The sequence below is a fragment of the Myiozetetes cayanensis genome, unplaced genomic scaffold, assembly GCF_022539395.1.
Source record: "Myiozetetes cayanensis isolate MyiCay16 unplaced genomic scaffold, myiCay2020 scf1, whole genome shotgun sequence".
Taxonomy (NCBI): Eukaryota; Metazoa; Chordata; class Aves; order Passeriformes; family Tyrannidae; genus Myiozetetes; species Myiozetetes cayanensis.
Window position 1 is genome coordinate 124,186,029 of NW_026086604.1, and position 26,996 is coordinate 124,213,024.

The 26,996-nt window shown below is 35.2% G+C and overlaps 1 protein-coding gene across 4 annotated transcripts in view; it reads right to left on the bottom strand.

Annotated features, from left to right (window-relative positions):
• Positions 1 to 26,996, bottom strand: part of PHF14 (PHD finger protein 14) — a 158,055-nt gene that overhangs the window by 87,145 nt on the left and 43,914 nt on the right. For all 4 annotated transcript variants that reach the window (XM_050332587.1, XM_050332579.1, XM_050332580.1 and 1 more), the window contains exons 11-16: positions 26,564 to 26,659; positions 24,912 to 25,007; positions 23,357 to 23,496; positions 16,360 to 16,528; positions 2,028 to 2,078; positions 1,732 to 1,853 (exon numbers count right to left, since the gene is read on the bottom strand). In XM_050332587.1, coding sequence (XP_050188544.1) covers positions 1,732 to 1,853; positions 2,028 to 2,078; positions 16,360 to 16,528; positions 23,357 to 23,496; positions 24,912 to 25,007; positions 26,564 to 26,659 — 674 coding nt within the window. The remainder of the gene's footprint in view (positions 1 to 1,731; positions 1,854 to 2,027; positions 2,079 to 16,359; positions 16,529 to 23,356; positions 23,497 to 24,911; positions 25,008 to 26,563; positions 26,660 to 26,996) is intronic.

Consider the following 26,996-nt stretch of genomic DNA (forward strand, 5'->3'; position numbering starts at 1 on the left):
TAATAGGAAAATAAGAAGATTTAAGAAAATATTTTTCAGAGAATTATGAACAAAGAGTTAAAACATAAGAAACTCCTTCTCTCATGCAGGATTAATGTTCAGCTTTTAGGTTTAATTATGAGGATGGTTTTTAAGAGAATCTGTTGGGTTTTGGCATGTAGTACACTTATTTTTGGCCCTTCTAAATTACTATTAAAACCTTTTCATGTAGTAAACCAGACATAACACTAATTTTCTACCATTATTTTTTAATTGCAACTTAAATATACAGCTCTTCATGGCATTTTCGCATCTTATCCTTTGTGTCCTCCAATGTGGTATTTAACACTTCTAGAAAAAGCCTCAAGAAAACTAATTCAGTGCCTTTTCCACAGTAAAGGACAGTATATGTTTTACCCAGGGTTCCTTCTCACAACAAAATGGTCTTCCTGCATCTTTTACTTCTTGCAAAAAATAGGCCTGAAGGAAGTATGCCTTATAACTGTCATGGGCAGTTAAAAACCTGCTACCACCAGTTCTCATCACTGTAATTGCAAGAGCAATCACCGTAACATCCCGCCTTTACTTCACAGTCTGTGACTGAACATGATCTAGGATTACCTCACAGTATTAGCTTGTCTGTGTGTGAGAGACACACAGTTACCGATGAGCTTGCACAGGCGCTCTCCCTCCAATTTGGAAATACAACTACAGTCTGGCACACAACCTTGAAATTGTAACAATTTCTATGGTAAATCATATGCTGTAACTGATATTAAACCCAGCTATTCTGAGCATGTACAAGGCATCTGTACCTGCGACTCTAAAGCTATGTGTTGCTCGCCTATATCAGTGATTCTGACTTTTCTCATAACTCTGATTACTAGAAATAAATTAAAATATTTGTTTTGGAATAGTCCTTCAGTTAAAACCAGTTAAAATCATACCTCACCTAAAGAGAAGCACTTGCCTACAGAAATCTAGTTGAAGCATACGGGACCTAAACACGACAGACTTTTTTTAATCTGAACTTATTATGAGATAATTCTAATGAAAGCTCAGTAGATTCAATTAAAATCCACCTTCTGGTTGCTAAGCTTCATGATTCCTCTTTCATGAATTGTGAGCAGTCTCTACAGGTCTGCAAAGAGGCCACAAAGCCAGCTATAAAGTCAAAATCTGCAGAAGTTGTGGTCAACAGTAGCTATTTAATAGCAGCTATTCTACACTTTAATTAGATTTCTGCAACTGCTAAAACATCATTCAACTGTCTTTTTTTTTCACTTCTGTTTCAGATAAGAAACATGACTATCAAACACTTTCATGATCTGCATTAATGCAGGTAGCATTAATACATTTTTAAAAACATAAGTTCCTCACAATCCACATTTCAGCTCATAAAATTGTTAATTATTTTAATTTAATTACTTTTAGGATGCACCTATAGCTTTAATATCTTTAAAATGCTGGTTAGTTTATCTTTCTGACCTGCTCTAAAACATTGAAAATTCACCCTGACAAGAGCAAATTAATTCTCCTCTGTTAGAAAAACAGATTAACTTGGTTATTTACACTATAAATGTTTTTGCCCGGTCAATAGGTGAGTCAAGTCGGCATTTCTGATGTTTCCCCTAAATAAGGGGAGGAAATTGATTGTGTTCTTAAAAAGTACATTTTCTTCATTATAATCATGATGACAAAGTGATGCAGATGGAACCTTAACTCCTCAAAAGGTCAGAGTATCAAACCTACCTGACTAGATTTTCATTGTCTCCAGTCCCTTTGCAGGTAGCACACTCAGTCCTTAAATCCTCTGACTTGGGCTTCTTTTGCAGAACAGACTGGCGTTGCCTTCTTTCTCTGGGAATCCGTTCCTGTCACAGCAGAAGGCAAAAGAAAGGAATGGGGTGGGGGGAGGAGTGGGACGGGAAAGGAGAGAAGGAAAGAAAATATTTTCAGTTATGGCACTGAAAGTAACACTTCTGCCCAAAGTTTAATTTTTTGTGAAACTGTTAAAAAAACAAACAAACAAAATGTTATATTCCAACCTCAGGTTTTTCTTCTTCAGGCACAAAGCTTCGTTTTCGTCCTCTAGTTCTCTAGAAGAGAATATATTTAAAATGCAACGTTAGGTAACAATGTTTTTGCTATTTATCTATTATTCCTAACAATAACAAAATCATACAGCAGGAAGTAATTTAAAGCATTAACTACAAAACCACTACCAGACAACTATGTTAACCAGTATTAGAACAACAGTTTCACATTCTGGATATAAATCTATGGAACTAGGCAAAAAGTAAATATAATCACCTGAGTATGCTCAGTCTTATTCTAAAAAAGACTAGACTGCCAACAGAACTACAAATCTCTTACAGACTTTGCATAAACTTCCAAACCTAAAAATTTGAAATTTGATATGAGCAGTGTATTAAAATAAATTACTGAGCACTGAAAAGTGTTCTACTTGTAAGCCAAGTGATAAGTTAAAAAAAAAAAAATCAAAATTAAAGAACTTTATCAAAACAGAAACAGAAAATAACTCTTACACCTTTTGAGCAGTACAAAGAATTAAATTAATTTATACGCTTTTGAAATAACATAATTTTACATTATTTTTTTTCAAAATGAAGCTTAGTATAATGGGTATATGGCAAAAGCTCGTAAAGCTGTAGCTTTTACTAATATATGACTGATACAGAACAGATGGTATGGGTGATACAAAAAGTAGATATTGTTTCAGTATTCCACTTGGCCAAAAAAACATAAATACCAACAGTGTGGAGGACAAGATGTTTCCATGGACTATAACAGCAAGCACCAAAGTTTTACAAGCTCTAAGTTAACACACACAACTTGCACGCGTTCAGATTCAGTCACTACGTTTCATTTCTGAAACAGCAGCATTATGACCTTCCTGCATTAAAGAACTGCCTCAAGTTGACAATGTCATACTCTCCTTCTTGTTTAACAAGGAAAGAATATTAGAAGGGATGTGGAAGAAATAAGAAACATCAGAGACTATTCAAGAAGCCCAAAATGTCTCATACACTGACACTAATTAAACAAATAAACTTTAAAACATTTGTTTTTCTGGGAAGAAATCATCACCTTAGGAAGTAATTTGTCATATGATAAAGAAAAGCTCTGACTACTTTATGATTTCTTAAAACTTTTTTGAAACAGCTGGTGTTCATTTCAGAAAAAGTAAAAAAACATCTTACAGCAGTTAAGATGCACAAGCAGTCATAAATCCAATTCCAAAGAAGCTAGTAATATCAAGCTTCTCCTTTTGGGATCCTCTTTGAAGATGATTTATAGTATCTATCTTCAAATTAAGACTGTTCACTATTTTAAACTGTAAATACACCTGCCGCTCCCACACATCTGTATCTTTCTACTTATCCAGATTTTGATCTGTATATGTTAAGAACATACTGTTTGGGAAGGTTTTCTTTTCTTAGACATGAGTTAACTGTAGTAGCAATGAATGTAGCAGAATAGAAAATACTAGTCTATTTCATGCCTCTTTAAAATACTTTAATTACTATTAGGATTCTCTTTCGTGTTTCCCTAAGGATGATTTACTAAAAAATGTAAAACCTTATCTATTTAATACATATCAATATTTACTGTACAATTAATAATACAGTCATAATTGAAGTGTTCTACCTTCCACAAGCCACACAGTACACACGAGTCCAAATCTGGAAGAAGCACTTTATTACAGGTAACTGAATTCGTCAGTGTAGTATTAGAGGCATTGGCTACATGTCAATTATATGTTACACAACGCAAGGTCACTGTAAACTAAAACTAGACCAAAAAAAAAATTTGATCAGACACCAGCACATTAACTGCCAATTTTATACTTTCAGCCTCTGGTATTAGTCTTAAAAACACTTTCAAACTTTGGCAATTTTAAGCCATGTAGGCCCCGCTGAATGTAGCTGTGGAAAGCTTAAAAAAGTAGGTGTAAGGGTGCATGCTGCTCAGATTATTATACTATTGCCAGTATTCACTATGGAAAATAACATCAAATTCACAACTGAAAATTGAATATTCTGTGATTTTCAACAACAGCCTTCCAGTAATTTGGCATCTGTAATTTTACATATGTTTTCACTAAAGTTACCGTACAGGTTGACAGAAAATAATTAGATAAACGTAGGTTACTTTGTTCAGTATTATTTACTGCTGTTTGCCTACAAGCACTGTATTTGCATTTTAAATTGCTTTGAATAATTTCTGTCATTAGCACGTCGAGAATCAAAACATCAGAGAAAATAAACATCAAATACTGGAGCTGAATGTATTTGCCATAAATTACTAAAATTAAAGATTTCTTATTAAAAAAAAAAGTTAAAGGAACCTTATTATTATATGATATATATTACAACTGTGTTAAAGTTGTTCATACTCAAAACTTATGATCTTTATCCAGTAAAAGATGCAAATACAGTGATTTTTAATCAAAACACTTGGCAATTCAATACTACAGAGATACATTTAATTTAGGATTTCCCTGTATCATAAAATGGAGCAAGTGAGTTTTGTGAAATTTGTCCCTGCATTTCCAAAAGTGTTGAAACAGTAAGTCAGGAAAGCAAAAACTCATGTTATCAGTGCCCAAACAAAATACCCCATTAAAGCCAGTATTATCACATCAGGTTTTCTGTTTCACTTCAAAATGTAGATATACTGTAAAACATCTATCACTTGCAATGGACAACTCAGTCCAGATCAAAACACAGCTAGGTGTGGATTAGACAGATGTGACACATACGTGACAACTGTGATAATACCTTACATGACAATACCTTAGGACAGGAATTTAAAAAAAGGACTGAAAATTGGGAAATGGTTCAAAATACGTCCCAATATAATTTTCTACGTGTAGAAATAAAAGGTTTCTGTGCAAAATTATTTCAAATATTTTCAATAGTTTTCAAAAATTGTTTCTATTATAGACATTTAATGACAGTTGATTGGAAAGTCTTTGGTTATGTGTCATCCACAGCTTTGGTAAACATTCAGTGGGCACTCAAGAGCTAACTCTGCTACATGCTCAGACACTTCCCTACTATTCACAGTGAAATTCCAGCCACTGAGCATTATTGAAATAAGCAGTCAAAAGATCTAGCTGCTGCATCACAAAGAACATACCTCACACAGAACTGAAAGAGAAAAGTAGCGCCTTATTTCATTAGCAATATATCCTAAAATAATCTGAGCAGACAAAGGAAGGTCAACGAATTCAAATTAAGATGCAAGGTATAAAATGGAAATATTTTTAAACAAGAACTAAAGAAAAACTTGGATGACAAAAAGGATAAAAGATAAAACAGGTTAAATTCTTCTTATGAGTCTTCTTTAGCCTAACATTTTGAGGGGAAAACCACATGCCGATACATAGTCAAATGAATTCCCAGATAAACTCTTTAAAATCCCAGAAGATTATGTTCCTTGGGTAAAGAGACTGAGCCATTTGATACAATGAAATCATCAAGGTGAAAGCAAGCCATCTTTCCAAGAATATCTTACTAAGGTTTAGCCTTCACATCAATTTTAATGACTTTACTCTGAAGAGAGTAATGCTCTGAGTAAATGAAACCTGAAGATTAACAATGTCCCTTTTTTTGTCTTTTACTTCAAAGCTTACCATCTGTGGAGATTGGAGAACCATCCCACAGCAGTAAGACATACACCATTTCACTTAGTTATTCCATTAACTTCTGACTTTGCATTTAGTATTTGGAAAAAAGTAAATCCTTCCTCTTTCTCTCCAATGTTCTAAAAATTCATACAATCATTAGTACCTACAGAGTACCTACAGAGAAACAGTGATGGACATCACACGCAAATAGTTATCAAACCTGGAAAGAAAGAGAAGTAGGAAAAAACCCAGCACTGTTTTGCTCCTGTCTAATCTAGTTTGTAAAGACCTAAATTTACAGTTACTAAAATATTCCATAAAATATATATCATTTTATAATATATAATGCAAGCAATAAAACACAATTAGGAATGTTAGAGAAAACCTCTGGAAAAAAAAAAAAAAGGAAAAAAATTAGGACAACTAAGGCATACACTCCCATAGCCAAGGGAAAGATAAATAAAAAATTGATTTCCTTCAGACATCATGTTTGTGTCACAAAAGTATCCATCTGTGCAGCATTATGCTGTTACAGAGCGGAAACTTCCATATTGGCTTAGAGAATTAAATGAATCAGGATATAAACGGCTGAAATACAGAATACCGACATAAAAAATTAATAATGAATTATGAGGTCATAAATAATATAATATAATATAGACCAAATGTATGAGGGATATGAGGTGACCATGAAAAATCAGACAGTAAAAAAAAAAAGAACTGTCCAAAATGGAATGAAAAAACGTGGTGGGAAAATGTGATCAACAACAGGTCCAAACCCAGCGGTAGGAGAAGAAGAAAGACTGAAGTGGCAGTCTCCATTCTGAATTTGGAAAAGCTAGAAGTGAACATTTAAATTTCATATTTTTGTTTATAAGCAACTTGGTAACAATTGGACAACGACATGAAACATGTAAAATGAATAAGAATAGATAATGCATTGACTGTAAGACTTTGAATGATCCCAAGCCACCCTGGCCCCATTGTTATGTCTCTAGAAGACACATGCATTAAACCAGTTTATCCAAAGACAGCAATAAATGGCAGAATCTTCTCTCGGAGAAGTTTTGCTTTGCCAGCTGGAAAAACCCCATCACCATGACTGATCCAGAACTGGTCAACTGAAGAAAATCAGGGAGGCAATTCCAAAGAGTCACAAGTATGTACTCCTCTTGAGCTTTTATTAAAGTGATACTGGAGGATAAAAATTTATTCTGTCACCTGTTTCATTTTTAATTCTACATGAGAAGATATAGGGAGTTAACAGTATTAATAATACATGGAAAAGAATATGAAATACTAAAAGCATCTGTGGTCCGTGGCAAGGGTTCAAGTCCACTCCACATAAAGTGAACTAGCATGGTTCTGGGTTTGATCTGCTCAGTCACTGTTTTTCCAAAAATCAATGGTGATTCCTGCACGGCAAATTCAAAAAGTTATTTGTGAAAGAAAATAGAAACCTAGGAGGGGTTAGAGAACAATATTTAAGAAAACATAAGCAATTCCCAGTCATTTGCAAAAGCTGTATTAATTCTGCCAACTATTTCAAGCATCACAATAGAAAGCACTGCTCCTAGTTTCTCCTTTGCTTAATATGTTAACTGGTTATAATTTTAATTGTTTGCACACGCACACAAAGGCAGCAAAGAGGCCTGGCACACCTGGTCACGCTGTTCTAGCTGTGTAAATTCAGGAGTTTCACCGGGTTAGCACGTACTGCTTGTGCCAACACACAGGAAAGATGATGATCCTCATTATGCTCATGCTTCTATATCTCTTGGATGTCACAGAAACAGTACTGTCATATACACAGAGCCCTTCTTTTCAGCACTGAGTTTCTGATACCACTAACAGTGGTGGCACTGTGAAGCAAGCATTACTCCTCTTCACAAAGTTGAGTACAGGAAATACAGTCAGTACTCCAAGTGCTCCTGGAGTTTGGTGGCATATAACATCATTAGTAAAGAGCACATTTTCATTTGAGAATTTCATATAAATAGTTCAAAACTAGTCTCAGTGTTAACAATAAAAAATTGATGAAATTACTGAAGACACCTGACTCTCAAAACTGTTGGTACTATGGTTATTTTTTCCTCTGTAAAAAGTCTGTAGCTGTTGCTTTGTGTTGCAATTATAAGAGAGAAAAACGTGAAGAACTTTAGATGCTTCAATTTCTGTGGATCTGTAAATCTCATGTTTCTTCTCTGAAATAGCACATATTTGACTTCTGTTTCCCTGACATACCTGCAGGTACAATGACTGCTTGAAAAAGACCTGTAGCTACACGAACTACACAGTGAAGAGGACCAGTATAAGATTCCAGCCATGTTTTAATTCTGGTTCCTATCTAAGTTCCTCAGGCATTTTTATTTTTCTTATGTCGACTTATAGCTAACATACTAATATTAATGGTATACTTCCACAGTTTTACTTTTTATCAAACTATGATTCATTAATACATATCCCACATATGAAAAACTTTTGAACTCTCTCCCTTACACAGCCTTTATCATATACTGTTAAGGAGAATCTAAAAATCAGTAAACATTAGAATGCTATAGAATCATTCCAAACAAAGAGGTCATGGCAAGGAGTAATTTCATTACTACAAAACAGAGGACAACTATGATATGAAACACAAGCAGAACCAAACACTCTCAGAAAACAGAACTGGGAAAACCTTCACTATACCAAAAAAAAGGGACTTTATAAAATCACTGTGGTAACTAGCAATGGCATGCATAAAGCAAACCATAGATTTCCAAAAAAACACACAGGTTGAAACTGCACAGATATATGTCCTCTATCATGTTGAACATAAACCATGACCATTTTGTCAAGATAGCAGTTTTCAATCCACGATGTCACCCATTCCTTATGAAGAGTTCCCTGTTAAAAACTTCCTTTGCAAAGGTAAAAGTTACAATAAAGTCATTGGCAGAAAAAAAATCCCTTTGACCCCTTTGCTTTGTTAAAAGGCAGAAAAAAAGTCCAATTGATGGTATCACATAGGTATAAAATTACTTTAAATAAAGTAAATAAAATAAAGGTAAGGAGAGCTATGTAGACACCAGATGGCACACTCGTTCAATACAGATCAAAGTGAACAACTTAAATGGTACATATCACTACTATTCAAAACCTATCTCTGAAATAATTATTTAATTTTCCAGAAAGATGACAGTAATAAAAAGGGAACTGTCAGAGAGGAAGAAACAGCAGTAAATCAAAATATGATTACAAGGAGAAACAAGTCAACCATGAAGCCTAATTACACAGAATCACATTTTCTCTACTTTTTTAGTTTCCATTCTCTTGAGAACTTTCATTTTCTAGAAAAGCAAAAACTGCAACATTCCTGCTGTCAAGCTACACTATCACTGAATCTTGCAATTAATTTGAAACTGCTGTTTCAGGTTTAAAAATGAAACAGAATTTGAGAACTAGCAGGATTGCTTTCTACCCTTTTTAACACTAATTTCCTCCAAAGCACACATTTGGAGAACTGAACAGGAGGACAAAAAAGCCAGAAAAACTCAGTTTGCAGGGTGTTGCTAAAACAAATGATTGAAAAACTGAACTTAACTATACCTACTTACAGAAGTGACAGATATGCTAGTTACCTTTATTTACAGATATACCAATATTTACACTATTGGAATATCATTTGGAAAATATGCCCATCTCTTCATGCCTTTCCTGCATCGACAACAAGTGATCTTTCATCCGTAGGGCTTTTTTCTTTTTTTAAAAAAAAAGAAAAAAAAAAAAAAACAAAGCAAGCAACCAAAACATTCTCCAAACCCCAAACAAAACAACCACTGAAACCAACCAACCAACCAAACCCAAACCAAAACCCCAAACAAAAATACCACATCAAAACATAACAAAACAAAAATCCACACAAAAAACAAACCCATCGCAAAAAAAAAACCTAAACCTACCAACCAAACAAAAAAAACAAACCCACAAAACTGATATACTTCAAGCATTGTGGAAAAGCTGCATCTTACTTCTCTCCTTTTTGTAACTGATCTGAAGCCAAAAGAGTCCTATACTATCACATCTTCATGTATTTGGAAAGCTAAATGAATTAGTTTTTACATTTGTATTGACATGTCATAGACTCAGTTGAGCTTTTATATTCAGTGATGAAGAAAACAAAGTATTTTACCATGTCCTTTATAATGAAAGCCTTTAAGTTTCAGAAAGCTTGAGTGACTCCTGATTAATTTTTTTCTAGAGCAATAATGTTCAGTCCATCACAATTAATCTTCTAATTTCACTATATCAAAACCGTTATGAATAGTTGCTTTAAAGGTCTTCCAGGTACTTATTTAGAAGTCATATTTAAATGAGCTGACCAATCAGTGATGATGCTAATTAAAATTATGACAAATGAGTATGAATAAGTGGTTTAAAATTATTTGCTGTTTCTATGAAGCACTGATACTTTCACTCAAATTGGAACTAATGTTCTGTTTTCCCTTGTAGGCAACTTTTATTCAAAACTTGCTGTGACATCACATAATTAAGCTGCACAACAGAAGTTTGGAAACCGCTTTGGTAGAAATGCTTCAGTTAAATACAAGATAACAATCCTGTTTTATCTTTAATATACTTCGTAACAAAAAAAAATCACTCTTCTATATTTTCCTATTTGAAAAAACCAGCAAGAAATCCTAAACTGTTCTAATTATCAGCATTCATTCGTGAAACAAAAGCAGTAAACAAAACAATCCCCTTTGCTCAGAACAGTTTGCAGGTGCTTTGTCAGGTTTGGGGTGTGTGGGGGTTTGTTTCTGTTTTGGATTTTGTGGGGGTTTGTTTGTTTTGGGGGGTTGTGGTTGGTTGGTTGTTGGGTTTTTTTAAAGTTTTTTTTACCTAAATTACAGTCCCTTAGGTTCTTGCATGTTCTGAAGAATGAACACCACAGTGTTGGTTACTAATTCTTTCCCCAAAATGCAAACTTTTTTGATTAAACAGAAGAACCACTGTCTGTTCATCTGGATTTCATACAGTAGACTTACAGAAAAAAAGATTTTCAGGTTTTAAATAACAAAAATATGTTTGATATCAGAGTATCAGAAGCCTTTATTTACAGGCCTCAACTATTAAGTTTCCACAATGCCTTCGCAAAAGGTATTCCACCTTTCTAACACTGGGTAGATAGTTGCTTCTCAATAAAAAGGAATAAAAAATGGAATTTCCACTAAAAAAAACCAAACAAAAACCCCACACAACAACAAAAACCAAACAACAAACAACAACAAAACCCAACAAATAACTAACTCCCTCCCAAAAAAAACCAAAAAACAAAAACCGGAAACAAAATCAACCAACCAACGGAAAAAAAACAAAACCAGAAAACAGCTTCTAATATGCTCATTAAGAGTACCGATATCTGACAGTATTACTGAAAGATGGAATACTCAACAACACAAACATTACTCAACTTCAAAGGATACAGCAGAATCACAGGAAAAAGCATTCCTTACCACCTCTTAGAGCACACAGCTAGCTCCAACTGCACAAAATTGCTTTAGATGTTTATGTATGTATGTGACATTTCTTACAGACACTTGGTTACACTTTCAGACAACGGCATACACAGTAGGCAAAGCACAGTTTACCAAATTAAAAAAAATTCACTGAAATACACAAGATAATTTTTTTCAAAGGACAGGATAATCCTTATTTTGCACAAATATGACACCAGACTAACAAAATTATTTTGGTAATGACATGTTCAATAAAAAAAATAACCTGTGTATGCTTTTTTTAATTTAAGGATAGCAAATGAAGTTGACATTTATTAAAAGCTGATTTTTTATAATATGGATTACCTCAAAAGACTCTGAAAACCTGAACATACATACGTGAGCAGAACAGAAGCACTAATCTCTGAATTTACTGCTGCAAAACACTATTTGCATCTCTTTAAAGTATTTTCTAAAGAAACAATTACTGTGTACTTTCAATCTTCATAACAAAAAAATCTACTAATAAAAACATTGCATAATTTTGAAAAGCCAATTTTTAAAACATATTCAGATTCATAAGAAATTAAAAAAAAGCTGTTTATAGAATTCTGGTTTATGCAATTAGCTATTGATTGCTATTAGCTATTAGTTAATCTTCAGCTATTAATTTCTCTGAAATTAACTAGCAGCAGAAATAATAATTTGTGACGCTTATACAAGTGTGAAATTGGAATTATAGAGATTAGAGATTTTTAAAAAAACCTAGCTTAAAGAGTTGTGCATTGAAATGCAAAAAATGTCTAAAAGGTCGCTATACAGAGCTTGAAATATATAAAGCATAAACAATTAATTCAATTCTGTCCACAAATACAGCCATTATACAACAGAACTAAGTATAAAGACCTAATGTCTTCTTCATTTACATTCACTTGTAATTTGTACAGACCCTGGCTGAGAGTAAAATTACGATGTATTCCAATTTACCCTTGTATATATGGTCTTTCTTAGGAAGTGTAAAGTCAGCAAGGTCTCCTTGTAAACTTAAGTTTTAATGTACAATATGATAGTTGCTCTCTGCAAAACAATGCAGTCCAAACAGGTGGACCTTCTCTCCGTCCTCCCATTTCTTTGAAACATCTGCAGAAATAACATCAGCCCATTACAGGATGAGGACATCCCTCACAAACAGGGACGGAGACAAGGCAGAGATGTTTAATGCTTTCTTTGCCCCTCTCTTCCACACCGATGACAGGCTAAGGGGGTCCCAGTCCCCTGAGCTGGAAGACCTTAGCTGTGAAAATGATCAACTCCCAGTCGACCCTGAACTTGTGAGGGATCTGCTGTTCCAGCTGGATCCCTGTAAATCTATTTGAGCTGATGGGATTCATTACAGAATACTCGAAGAGCTGGCTGATGTCATCACTAGGCCTCTGTCAATTGTGTTTGAATGGTTCTGGGAATCTGGAGAGGTCCCAGCTGACTGGAAGCTGGCTAACATTGTCCCAATTTTCAAGAAGGGCAAGAAGGATGACCCTGACTACAGGCCTGTCATTCTCACTTTGATGACTGGTAAAATTATGAAGAAGGTTGTTCTGGGAGATACTGAAAAACACCTGAAGGACAACAAAGTCATCAGTCACAGCCAGCATGGCTTCATGAGGGGAAGGTCTTGTCAAACTTAGGTTATAGGAAAAGGGATATCAGACTGACAGCTGGTAACTAGTGGGGTTCTGTAAGGCTCCATCTTAGGCCCAATTCTCTTCAACATCTTCATAAACCACTTAGACACAGGACTCTAAGGTATACTAAGTAAGTTTGCCAATGTCAAACAAACCTATGTGAAAAAAGTTGACTCCCTTAACAGCAGAGAGGCCCTGTAGAGGGACCTAGACAAATTAAAAGGCTGCACAATCACCAACTGTATTAACAAGGGCAAGTGGCAGATTATGGACCTTGGATGAGGCAACCCCAGGTGTACAGACAGACTGGGAAATAAGAAGCTGGAGAGCCATGGAAAGCGGTCTGGGTCGATGGCAAGCTGAATATGAGACAGCAGTGTCCTGGCAGCCAGGAAGACCAACCATGTCCTGAGGGGCATCAAGCACAGCATCAACACTTAGTTGAGTGAGGGGATTGTCCTGCTCTGCTCTGCATTGGGGTAGCCTCACTTCAAGTGCTGTGCGCAGTTTTGGATGCCACAATATAATAAAGGTATGAAGCTGTTAGAGCTATTAAAGAATGTCCAAAGGAGTGCAATGAAGGTGGTGAAGGGCCTGGAGGAGAAGACATTCAAGGAATGGCTTGTTCAGCCTGGAGGAGACTGAGGGGAGACCCCATTGCAGTCTATAGCTTCCTCATGAGGGGAAGCGATGAGCAGGCACAGATCCTTTCTCTCTGGTGACCAGTGACAGAACCCAAGGGAATGGCCTGAAGTTGTGTCAGGGAAGGCTTAGGATGGATATTAAGAAAAGGTTCTTCACCCAGAGCATGGTTGGGCACTGGAAGAGGCTCCCCAGGGAAGTGGTCACAGCACTAAGCCTGAGAGAGTTCAGGAAGCTTTTGGAAAATGCTCAGGCACATGGTGTGACTCTTGGAGTTGTCCAGCGCAGGGCCAGAAGTCGGACTTTGATAATCCTTGTGAGTTTCTTTCAACTCAGAACATTCTGTGATTCTATGATTCTATATAAATATATTCTGAAATATTTGAAAACTAACAGATGGAAATACTACAGAGTACTTATACAGCATTAGGATATAAAATACTGCACTGGTACACAATTAATGTACAAGGGAGAAGAACTGTCCTGACTCTGAATAAACTTCTTCAGTCTTAGTTCTCTTGCGCTTCCAAATTAGAGGAGGAAACAGAGCCTCCAATGTCACGCAGAAGCTGTGAACAGTAGCATACTTAATTGTCACAGTTTCTGGCCATCTGTCCTGCTTTTGGCTGGGACAGAGTTCATTTTCTTCTTAGTGACTGGTATAGTGCTGTGGGTTTTGGATTTACTATGAGTATTCTGAATTGGAAGGGACCCACAGGGATCATGAAGTCCAGTGAATGACCCATATGGGGACTGAACCCACAACTTTGGCATTTTTAGCATCCTACTCTAACCAAGTGAGCTAATCTGGCCTCAACAATGCTGATAACACACTGATGTTTTGCACAGCCAAGTCAAGGACTTTTCAGTGTCTTATGCTCTGCTAGGGAGTAACTGCACAAAAAGTTGGGAAGGCGCGCAGCCAGGAGAGCTGACCTGAACTGGTCAAAGGGATTTTCCACACCACAGAACACCATAACAGTGTATAAACTGGGGGAGTTACCCACAAGAGGGCCAATCGCTGGAGGGGGGAACAGGCTGGTCAGTGATTGATGCTCCTGTCAAAGGACAGAGTACCTTTGTCAACAGGGCAGCAAAGATGTTATCTTGCAAATCTGTATGTTGCAGAAAAGTAGAGAACTGGAGAGAACTGAAACAGAGACTAAAAATTCAAGCACAGGAACAAAATCTTTCTCACGCTGGTAGCAGTAATTTTTCCACAGTGCAATGCCAAACAGTGCCAACACGCTAGTCCACTCCAAGTCAGTTAATCTCTACATTACATACCATAATATGTGCAGATATAAATGTTAACATGCGAGGTGCCAAATCACTGGTGTAGCACCTGTGTAGCTCATAACAGTGTCACAGCACGGGAGAAACACTTCAGAGCAATCAGACTTCTCTCCATTTAGCACAAGAAGCTTGGTAGTTGTTAAACAGGCCTTAGAACAAACCAATCTTGTCTTCCAGAGGATTTCTGAACAATGCCTTATATCACTCCTTTTTTTATTACTACTATGACTGTCTTTCCTGCAACTCTTTATTCTTTCCAGAATCATGAATCCTCACACCCTAATACCACTACATTAGGTATAAAAAGATAGAAGAGAGAGAGAAGGAAAAGGGGAGATGAGAGGCAAAGCATTCAGTAAGCAAGAACACCAGATAAGTCTTCTTTCTGGGTGAACAACAGCATGGCAACAATCAGTTCAATTGATGCAGGCAGCTCCAGGATTCCATGTGTTCTTACACATAAGGAAGAAGGGTACTTTCCCTCAGTGAGAAGAAGGAAGAAAAAAAGTTTCTCAAACTTTAATTTGGGATTACTCACAATCCTAATAATTTAAACTAAATTAATCAGTTTGGTTTCAGTCATTTCTACAGTTGTTCTTAGTCATAGACCAGAAAAGGGAAGCCATTAGGGAAATCAAAGCTGTGGCCCAAAATTAAAGCAAACATTTAAGGTTAGATCAGGAAAATTCTTGGTTAATCCTATCAGTGTATGCTCAGAAGTTAAGTGTGGTATCTCCTAGTATAATCATAAGAAGTCTGGAAAGTTCTGTGAAGAAAATAAAGTCGTGCTGCATGACAGTTGAAGTTTGTCTAACCCTAACATGAGAGGGTCTAAACAATCCCTGATATTAAGAAATTTATTGAAAGATGAACCAAGTATACTGGATGATGTCCAAAGAGTTATAGGAACACTACTCATGCCCTAAACTGGACCTAAATGCCCTCTAATATTTTTATGTACTTTTTATAGGTGATGTGACACACCACACATGAAAAATCTTGTTTTACAAACAAGAAGGAGAACAAAATTTTATGGAAAAGAGCATAGCAACTAATAAAAAAGTTCTATTTTCAAACTAAAGATTCTGAATATTTCATCAGCACAGAAAGCAAGAGCTTTTGCTTCTCTTCTCAAAAAAACTATCTACCATGAAAGTTTAAGAAAACATACAATGACCAGCAAGACTAAGAAGCCAAGCAAACCGAAATAACAGGGTCTTGTGATAACACAAAATGTGCAGTCGGTAGATTGTCTGTATATAAGGAAATTACTAATTACAGTTATAACTGGCAATTCAATGTATTTAAATCTAGCCTAGTATGTGTCCTTAGTACTACAGTGAAGAAGAGCTGTAAAGGCTAAGTTTAAGTGCCAACTGATTTTTTCCTTAACCTTGTAAAGCTCTTCAGTTCAGTAGTGTGTTTCCCAGCTTTTTACTTTAGCAAAACTATATATTTAACACAACTAATAAAGCATTAAACAGAGGAAATGGCATTTATAACAAAAACAGAACATCAATCAAACTGAAATCCTGCAATTCAGAATGTCCACAACGTAAGTCATCTGAAACAATGTTATTATTATGAATATGAGCCTCATAATAACAACTCCACCATCATTTACCGTGTTTCTGATTGGAATTTTCTTCGGTTCTGTTGGCACATCCTGAGGAACAAATTTCACTGGTTCCTTAATCTGTCTCCTTGATCTTTTGGTCCCATCTGGTAGAGTTTCCATGGCAATGTCTGCCTCCATGTCACTGCTACCTGCCTGGTCACACTCTGAGCATTGCCTGCAAAGTGCAAGATTTTCTTTTTAAGACTGTAGTCACAAAAGCAGAAAAAGAAATATATTGAAGTGTTTGGGTTTAAGATAAATTCAAAAGTCAATAAATCAAATGGACACCTCAAGAAGTCCCTCACACATACTTTTTAAGCAACCAAGCAAAAAACAAGTAAGACGTTCTTATATTCCTGACAGTATTTAACTCTGAAAACCAAGATTTTGAAAGTAGGAATTAATCTTCAAGAAAGATGCACGCTACTTCACCATTTTCATTCTACCACATCTGTAATCTATTCATTACTGCAACTGCTGCCACAGTTTAATCATAGAATTATACAGTGGTTTGGATTGGAAGGGATGTTACAGATAATCTAGTTCCCATCTCCCTGCCATGGGCAGGGACACTTCCACTAGACCACACTGTTAATCTTTACAATGACATGCTGCTGAATTCATTCTGATGACAGCATGCTTTAGTGGCAGGGATTTAGAAGACATGTTTGTTATGAAAATAAATTTTAATATGTATTTTCTTAGAGAGCAGCTTTTAAAGCCGAAAAAAATAGTTAAAGATATAGAAGAGATGGAGACATAAATTAACAAACTTTGAACATTGAATTGAAAAAATTGCCTAGTTTGAAAAAGCACAATCGGACTTCAAAAATTAATAGATGTTAAAGTAATGCTATTAAAAAGCTCCATAACAGGATTACCAAGATAGGAATTCATCAAGATTTGTTCTTATTTGCATAAAGTCATCTTGTGCAAAGTCATATATGTGGATGTTCACTAACAATATTTTAATGAAAACTTAAAAATTATACTCACTGATAGGAGCCAATTTTGTAATTACTTCTCACATTACACTTCAAACTCAAAAAAACTTTAAATGAATCTCAATTCATTTGAACCACTGTTCTCATATTACAACATGTTTTCTTAATAATATACCAACCAAACAAAATATCAACACATGTTCTCTTGAGTGGCATTAACAGGGATAAGCACATTAAAGTTATGTAAAAAAAGGAGTAAATTTGCTTTGAAAGGAGGCAAACAAAAACCATGTACTCAATTATTTGAAGTTAAATGTTAATACACACTTGTGACATGAAGGCATATCCATCCTGCATAAAAAAAAGTACAAAGTCAGATATGTCTGTTCTGTCTGAGCTGATTTCTTCAAATTTAGGTGTTCAACAGCAATAGGTCTCCTGTGAACTTTAGTAAGAGCTAACACAATATCAACTCCATCAACTTTCCATGTTTTCTAATTCTTTCAAACTAATCCCAGCAGTAGAATTTCAGATGTCTCCTGGCTACACCAGAAGACAACAGGAGTCACCACAGTCCATCAGACAGACTGGTGGCTACCAATGCAAAATAGAGGGGTTCTAATCCTGGATTGGGTAACATATCAGCGTAACCCTGACTAACTCAAGACCTTTCTCCTTCATTTTTTCCATATGTAAAATTTAGGTAATTGTGGCTACATTGTAATGTTATGAAGATTCATCACCTCTTACCTCAAAAGCACTTAAGTCAGCAGTAAATAGGACACATGCAAGTGCTATTAATACTTGCTGGTCTAGAAGCACAGAAGTACTACAGGGTAGATTGTAAGAAAGATAACAATTTCTCCCCTCTCTCATACAGTATGGAGGTTTAATTAGTAGTCAAAACACAAGGAAGTCAATTTATATACTTTTCAAACAGTTTTGGACCAGCATACAGGTGTACAGTATTCTATTCTTCCTCCTCTTTACAAGCCCCAGTTCACACACAGTACCTGTTAACACTTTTAGAATATAAAAGCAATAGAAAAGTATAAGGTACAAAATGTTACTTTTTACAGTTATATGTTTACATAAATTTGTGTGAATATACACACACAAATATCTATTCACACACACTCGTAAAGTAAATAAAGGCGCACAGACCAAACTACTACTATTTTAAGGTTTTATGGAGAAGAGCTCTCCAATGATGTAATAGGAGAAAGAAGCTTTGAATAGCAACATTCCCTCAAAATGTTGGGTCTCCTTAACTAAAGGTCACTTTGATTTCTTTACTTTTATAAGATGCATTGTCTTCAAGCTGTCCAACTCAAAGCTTTAAGGTGATTTTCTGTTTGGTAATCACCAGAGAGCACAGCCCTCCATAACACTGCAGCATCAGTTACGTCAGTAATTTATGGAATGGAAAGCACAACTGAAAGTACCTACTATGATCTGCTTATGCAGATGCAATATCTATAAATATCTGTAAAATCTGTATCTATAAAATATCTTCAATATCTATAAAAACGTTCAAAAATACTGTGATGAGCAGTTCTTACAAAACATTTATTTTCCCCATTATTATGGTGGAAATATGTGCTATGTATAAATTAAAAAATAAGTGTTTTACAAGAGCTGCATTAAAAATCAATTTTTATAAGACAAAAAAATAGCAATATGGTTATACAACCATATTTGGAGTTGGGAACCCAGTCTCTTGGATCTACCACCCCATATATGTGATTTAAATAATTCCTGTTCTTTAGTTCTGTGCTATTAAAAGGAAATTACTCAGGTTTTCCTCTCCATATGTTCAGACAGTTGTACAGAAAATAACCATGCAGATCAGTAAAGTCCTGTAGTTTCATTAGTATCCCATTTAAATATAAATAAGTGAAGTATTTTAACTTTGATGTTACTGAGGAAGACAAGAAACATCTCAACCAAGAGATGAGGTACTGCATGCAAGTTCCTAAATTCCATTTTTATGAACAAGAAACAGGTGTCACCTGCTCTGAAACAGATGGTGCAAGTGTCACAGCAATCAAAATTAGGAAAAAGCTAGGTCTAGAAAAGAAAAGCAAAATCCCAGTATGACAGGGGTGGAGGTGCTTGCTGTGTGAGTCACAGAACAAAACTTCACAAACACACCAAAGATAAGGGGGAAAAGAAAGTTATAAACATGAACATACAGTCAACCGAAATAGCCTCTAATATCATAATCAACCACATCTCATCAACCCTATTATAAAGCTTAAAAGCTCCAGCTACAAAGCAGTTTGGTTGGTGTCTCCCACAGGACCACAGAAAAGCTATTACAGACACACACTCCTCTGACTTGGAAACGATCTCCTTTCATCTCCTATTATAGTTTATTTCAACATGGTTCTTGAATTTAAAGAACTTTTTTCCCACTCTGCTGTTTAATCCCAATATATCAATAGAAAGCAGCCATATGACTTCTTTTTGGTTATGCTACAGTCATGCTCACTTAATTTCACCTCTTCAAGGACAAGCAGTAAACAGAGAACCTGCCACCGCAGGTCTGTCTTTACAACCTTTACAACTCTTCCAACAACCTTCAACTGCCTCTAAATTATGAAGCATTAGCATGCACCATAAACAAATTAATCGGAGAAATTTTGCCAAAGATTCAACTTTTTCCACACTGGTTTTGTTTTGCTTTGATTCTGGATTTACCTAATCTAGACACGGAGAAAATCAGCAGTAAGCAATAATATGCCTACTTCTAAAACTACCAGAAGCGTTTGTTCCATCAAGAAATCTCATTATTGATTTGAAACCTTTTAATCATACAGAAGTCTTTGATTAAGGACTAACAACCTACAGAAGAAGTGTGATTTTGTTGTGTTTTCAATCTAACTTGGTACAAGAACGATTGGTACCAGAGACAACTTCCCATCTCACAAACATCAACTCATTAGCAATGAGTTGGGAAAGGAGTAAATTTAAATCTTCTGTGATTAGCAAATATACTACAATGCTTCCAGAAAACAGTTCTGTCAACAGTGTTTATAAAGGAAAACTGTACAGTTAGTTAAGAGTGTGGCTTGTTTTTAATTAGGAAGAAACAGGTCTCACAAACATAGTCTGTGACAAATCACTTCTTGCCATGTTTACAAAGAATTGAACCACTCTGAACTTCAGAAACATGGACTACAGCTTTAAGATGACACCTATGCTCTATAAATTACACATGTTGAATGATGTACTGGGGGTGGTAGGGGCTGCTTTTATCTGGAGATAAAAGACAGTATATATGAACCAAATATAGTTTGCCAAAGAGCTTCAAAGAGCATCTTACAGACAGTAAAGGTACTGAAAATTTGCCATTTGCAATGACCCAAACATTCTACAATTAGGAAAAGTGACAAATACATAGAAATGTATATGTTAGATGCAATGTAGCACTGCTCACACCTATAAAAGTTATTAATTTTATATTATTTTCTAATGACTCAGATGAAAAACATTTAGAAGTGCTGGATCAGTACTGAATGAGGTCACAAATATGAATGAATGTCCAGATACTGAATGTGTGTTCATGAAGAGTACTGGTCAAGAACTCTACAGCTCATTCTGTATTGTGGCCAATACTCCCCAGAGCAGTCACCACTAAAATAGCTTGGCCTTCAAACAAAAATAAAAGCCACCAAGCTTAATATAATTGTTTCGTTCATCTCAGTCTCCAGTGTTACATACGCTACCAGAGGTTACCACTGTTTTTCAGTAATCTCATTTCAACAGAAAGAGCTGCTGCTGGTAGCTGTCAAGCATTTTTTAATGAAAATGTCAATATTTTCTAATTAGATTTTGATTCAGTGTATTTATTGTCTGTCAACACTTGTGCATTGCTTTTGTACCAGTTAAGATCATCCAGAATGGCCAGGACTATAAAAACACACAGGTTGTCAACAAGAATGGAAAGACTAAGTATTATGATAACATGTGAATCAAAATAATATTCTAGTGTTTAATCAACAGGATTTCTAAGAAACTGAAAATTCCCATTTTTTACATAAAATTATACCACAGCATTGGTAAAGTATATGCCTCTAATCACCAAACCTTTTCAAGGGCTCAAGTTAGCAATTATGTGTAAATTACTAGCAGTGACAATGGAACAGGGAAAAGAAGGAAACAATTACTTTTAACTTTTTCCTGCTTACTATTTTAAAAGAGAACTAAACTCAATGTTTTTAACCACTCTTTAAATAAAGTCTTTCAACCTGCCTAGTGTTCTAAGGAATTTTCCACTATACCAATTTTTTTTTTATATTTTTGCTAAGTTCCCATTATATCCCATACAAATATGTGAAAAGTACATGTCCCCCATCTAAAAAAAAAATTGCTCTTTTCTTCGTATCTTAATCAAAAGATAAAAATTGTATTCAAAACAGTGGGGGGGGGGGAACCTCCTGAACTCAAACTTAGATTAGGGTCTGTTCTATATGCTCTCTACTGATCCTGAAAAGAATACATAAAGGCATGTTCAGTGATGAAAGGAATGCAATCAATGCAGTTCAATTTTTCTGTTATCATCTCACACTCCAGAATATGCCTTAGCTAATTAGAAGTAAAAGCCAAGTTTGTGATCTGAGATATAATTGAAGCATGAAATTCACAACAAAGGTAAGTTAGAGCTTTGAAATGAAAGTGCTCTACTGCCTAACGTGACCTATGCTGCCTTTAACACCTACTGAGAATTATAGTCTTACATCTTTTGGACTGATAGTTTTAAGTGAGCCTTTTCAACTTTGTTAAAAAGCAGAACAAAAATCAAACCTCCTGTGCAAATGCAGAAGCTATCTAAAAAATTTAAAAAATAAAGAAGCTTCCATGTAAAATAACTACTTGACAAATTTGACCAAAGAGATGGAAAGTCCAAAATCACACCATACATTAAATAATTAAAGGAAAAATAATTTCAGAAAAATATTAATGATGTTGAAAATCTTTCTGAGATTTTCATCTTTTAAATGAAATCTCTATTAATTTACTAAGCAAATTTAATGAAGTACATCCAGGTTTTGTCACACTAAGATATAAAAAAAGAGAGGCCTCCCATTACATGTACTGACCATCTAGTTCTGTACACTATCTTCAAAACTAACCAGACACCTTAAGTAAATGTTTTATGCAAGTTTTTAAAAAATAATTAAAAAAACTTAAGAGATATATGAAGAAAAACAGAAACCAGGTTTTTTTCTATTAAAATAGTTTTTCTGTATTTTTAGAAGGAATTCTTATACTATTCTGATTTGGTACCTTAATGTTCAAACAAGGTGATGTATGACTCCCGGCGATGCTGTATACTAACTTCTTGTTAGTTAAAAAACTGCTTCTGAATAACTGTTCCTAACACATTTCAGAGCAGTTTCAAGATGCAGAATGCTAACACTACACAGCAACAAGGTAATTTTATGACAGTTTTGAAATCAATCCCTTTGCCACCTTATTGTCTCTCCATGGTACCATTTAGATTTTGTTCTGCTCCACTGGCACAGAAAGAACTTTAATTCATGGAAATGTAACGGCAACAAGTACAGTTATGCACGTGCTTTGGCATTGCACATTTGAGTCATAGAGACAGCAGTAAACCCAACATTTCCCATATTGCAATAAACAGATCTACTACTTGCAACTTTATTTTAAAATATTTACAAGTATTTTCCTGAAGATCTGGACAGAGTTGCATATCTGGGTCCTAAGATAAACAGAAAACCAAGTTTTTCATTTACTGAAATTAGCCTATAGTTTCCTACTGCTATTATATTGCAGCATTAAAAATTACAAACAAATGCAAAAGCTAAAAAAATGACAGCTACATTCTATTTCTACACAGTGGTCAATAATGAGAGAATCTTTACTTCTTTTTTGTTTGTTGGGTTTTTTTTAACCTGAAAATAAAACAGTTCAGTTCAGAGTGCATTAAAGCAATGTCTAAACCACTTAGAATTTGCAAGTCTATTCACGTTTACATCCTACTTTAAGTACAGAGATTGCACAGAACAACACATCAGCTGCATTCTTACCAGTAACTGTTCTTGGTCTTCCTTGGCATCCTTGTAAGAGGTGGATCCAGGCAACCAAGATGATAATGGAGTTTACAAGTGTCACACAGTAGTAACAGGTGTTGGTCATGGTTCTTCTTGCAAATTCCACAACTTTTAATGTAGATAGCAGAAAAGCATTACAATTACATTTGAAATCATGAAGAACAAATGATGCACCCCAGCACATTCCCCAGTTTCAATACAAATATGTGGCAACTTCAATTTGAATGTATCTCTTAAGCGCATAATTACTTTTTGGAGTAATTATGGAGTAATTTTTGAGGGTTTTTTAAGGAGCTTCTACTTATATACAGTAAAGCATAAAAGGCACCTAACAGAGTTAACAAAACAAATGGCTTTCAGTTTAAATTTCTGAGGACTTCTAAAAAGTAAGCAATCTCTCAGTACTTCAACAAAATGTACCAGTGGCAAATGGAAAAAACTTCATAAAAAACTTAAGCATCAAATGCTTAAATATAAAATTATGCTGCTATTATCAGTTATAACAATCATATACTTATTCAGGTAACCACCCTGAAACAGGTCTGTGCTGTTGTTATACTGGGCAATGTAACAACTCATAGCAAATTACATTTTCTTTCTATTGTTATTTTACTGGAACTGAAGTTTTACTTACTTTGAAAAGATCAGGTATTCACATGGGAGAAACTAAATGACTGGATTTGAATGAAACAGAACTAGTAAGGCATGACTCCTATTATTTTTGTACATATCTAAACTGCCAAATCCTCAGCCCACCACCATGTTCCTAATTTCTATCTCTTGCAGCACTAAAATTAACTTTTGCTCATGTAAATCATCTTCATTTAGCCTTCTAGCTAGGCAAGACACCATTTGCTGTGGTTGGAGGCCTGGCTGCTGCTCTTAGATAAGGACAGACCATGTTGCTTCTCAGCTGTGGTGAGAGAATAAGATCCAAGACAACGTGTACTTTGCACAGTCATGCTCTGGAATCCTAGTATACACTATTAGGCTTAATAAAAACCCAGTCAGTAGCTTCACAGCTTATGGAGAAGGGGAGAAGTTGGAACAATGACAGAGTAAGTGAATATATTTCATATTCTTGGGAATTAATAAAAATAGAAATAGAGTAACTTAGTATGAGCAAAAAGTAAAAATTCTCATACGATAAGTGTTTTATGCAGCCAGTCATTGTGACTAAACAGCATGATCACTGTTCATAAAATCATCCACTTAGATGACTGCATTCAAAAAACAGGATGACACTTAATTTTCACATCACATTGAAAAAGGACCTTTCTATTTCAGATGCAAAGAGCTACCTTTGCCATTAAAGCACTGCCATCAAATTAGCAAAAACACTCAAATCTTACTGATGTGTGCTAGGGTGAAGAATTGACCACTGCTCAGCTTAGCACTCAAAAGTAAGAAAAACATATAGACAACTTTAAAGCATTTTGTTAATTAAAAACTGAAGTAAACAATTTTCTCTGAACCCTTTCTGAAACTGTAACTTACTATTCTGTCACAATTTAATTACTTGCCTATAAAGTACGGCCGGAAGTGTAGATGTCTTCTGTGCTCCTCCTTCCTTTTTACTTGGTTTCCTTTCTTTAGGAGCCCGTAAAATTGCTGGTATGTTCAATTTCTATTGAATTTGAAGAAATGCAGTACACATGAGTCTTGACACTTCTAAAGAACACCACTCCAATCTCAATGTATGACAGACAAATAATGATGAGTGGGAGATTGCTTAGCTAGCTATTTTACAGACAAGAGCAACTACACATTTATCCCAGTATGATTTTGCGATATAATCTTATACTCATTTTTTTCAATTCAATAAAAAACACACAGAAAGATTTCTAGCTTTCTAGATTTCTAGAATTCTTTAAGCTTCCAATAGAGGGATGGGCAAGGATTCATTTGTCTAAGCAACTGAAACAAGCAAAGGCAAATTCACAAATCTGACAGAACACTGAGGCAGTTTATTTTCCGCAGCATTGCAGTTACATTGGTGCTCGATAGGTTAATTAGAAAAATTATCTTATTGGACCAAGCCCTCCACAAAGCAGACGAGACTCTCTTCGGATTTCTACTAATCTGCAGTATGCTGGCTTCTCAGACAGCAACCATCTATCAAAGTCATTTCTCAGCAGTCCCGTGGGTCTGCATCTGTTCAACCAACTGGAAAAAAAATGTCATGCAAGCTGTGTAAATGAATTCTGCTCAACTCTTCTTTTTTTTCTTCTTTTTTTTAAATTAGTAACATTTGCATTAGGAAATATATTTCTAAATACTTAGTCAAAGGAGAGAAAAATATCCTTGGTTCAAAAGATACATTATGTGAGAATTCTTCTATGCAAGTAGAAGAGATGGGTGGACAAACAGAACTAGAAAAAGCTTGCATATCTTTGGAAGTACTACTACATAAATAAAATGTAAGGTTCATATTCTGAACAGCAGCACAGACGCAGCAGTACCAAAGGGCACAACAAAACTGTGACCTAATTGTATGACTGCATTTTCACAATAAGCAGTTTCTTCAATCTTGAATTGTAATTGGAAATTATTTCAATCTCCCTCTCACACACAAAACGACATTGCCTTTTAATACCTCTGACAAAAACCTTATTTGAAAACACTGCAAGAATATACACTTCTCTTTTTTCCCATATCAGTGAGAACAAAGATAATCGCTGGTAACAGGAAGTAATCCAAATCTTCTACTGTCCTAGATATTTATATTCATTTCATCAAAATATTCTGCTTTGTCCAGTTGCACACCATCACTGCATATAAAGGGATTTCTCTCTTACAAAAGCCAGAAAGAGTTAACATATTATTTGAAGCCTTCAGTAGCTAAAGAAAATATGGATACAAAACCAGTAGGATTAACTCAACGCTTCATGTTAAGTTCATCACAAATGACAGGTCAATCACTTACACCAAATGAAAGAATTTTGCAAACAAGAACACTATTACAACAACAAAATTAAGCTATGGGTTCCCAGTAGGTGGTTTGCAGAAGACTAGGTACTTCAATCAGAAAGCATTATCCCCAGAGTAAAGCCTGGGTCTGATCAAATCAAATCAATTTACTTGGCCATAGAAATGACAAACAGAAACAAAAAGGGCTATTCTTGGAAAACCAGTTCTGCCTTACTTCTGTAAAGCACAGAGAGGGGGAGGGAACCAACCAACCTGTCCAATGATTCTACCCAAAAGAGCCCAAATGCCTTGCCCTTCGTTTCGTAATTTTCCATTCATATTTTGTAGCTCTTCCAAGGACTCACACAGCTGAAAAGTTACAGGACAAAAAACAGGAATAAAAATTCATTAAGAGTTATTTAATAAAATGTATTCAACCTCTTACTTATCTAGGGTGCATTAATTTATTGTGGGATTATAAAAACAATGAAACTCTTATCAATATACCTGAGATCAGTGCAACCATTCAGTAATAAAAGAGAAGTAAATCAAAAACTGGGGCAGTCATTTGTTTTGTAAAGATCTGAAGCATTTCAGCATGAAAATAAGGTTTCATAAAGTCAAGTAGAGAGCATAACAAGTGAAAATATAAATTGATTAAAACTCTCTTTTGCCATACTAAAGAATACGCACTCACACTCACAGA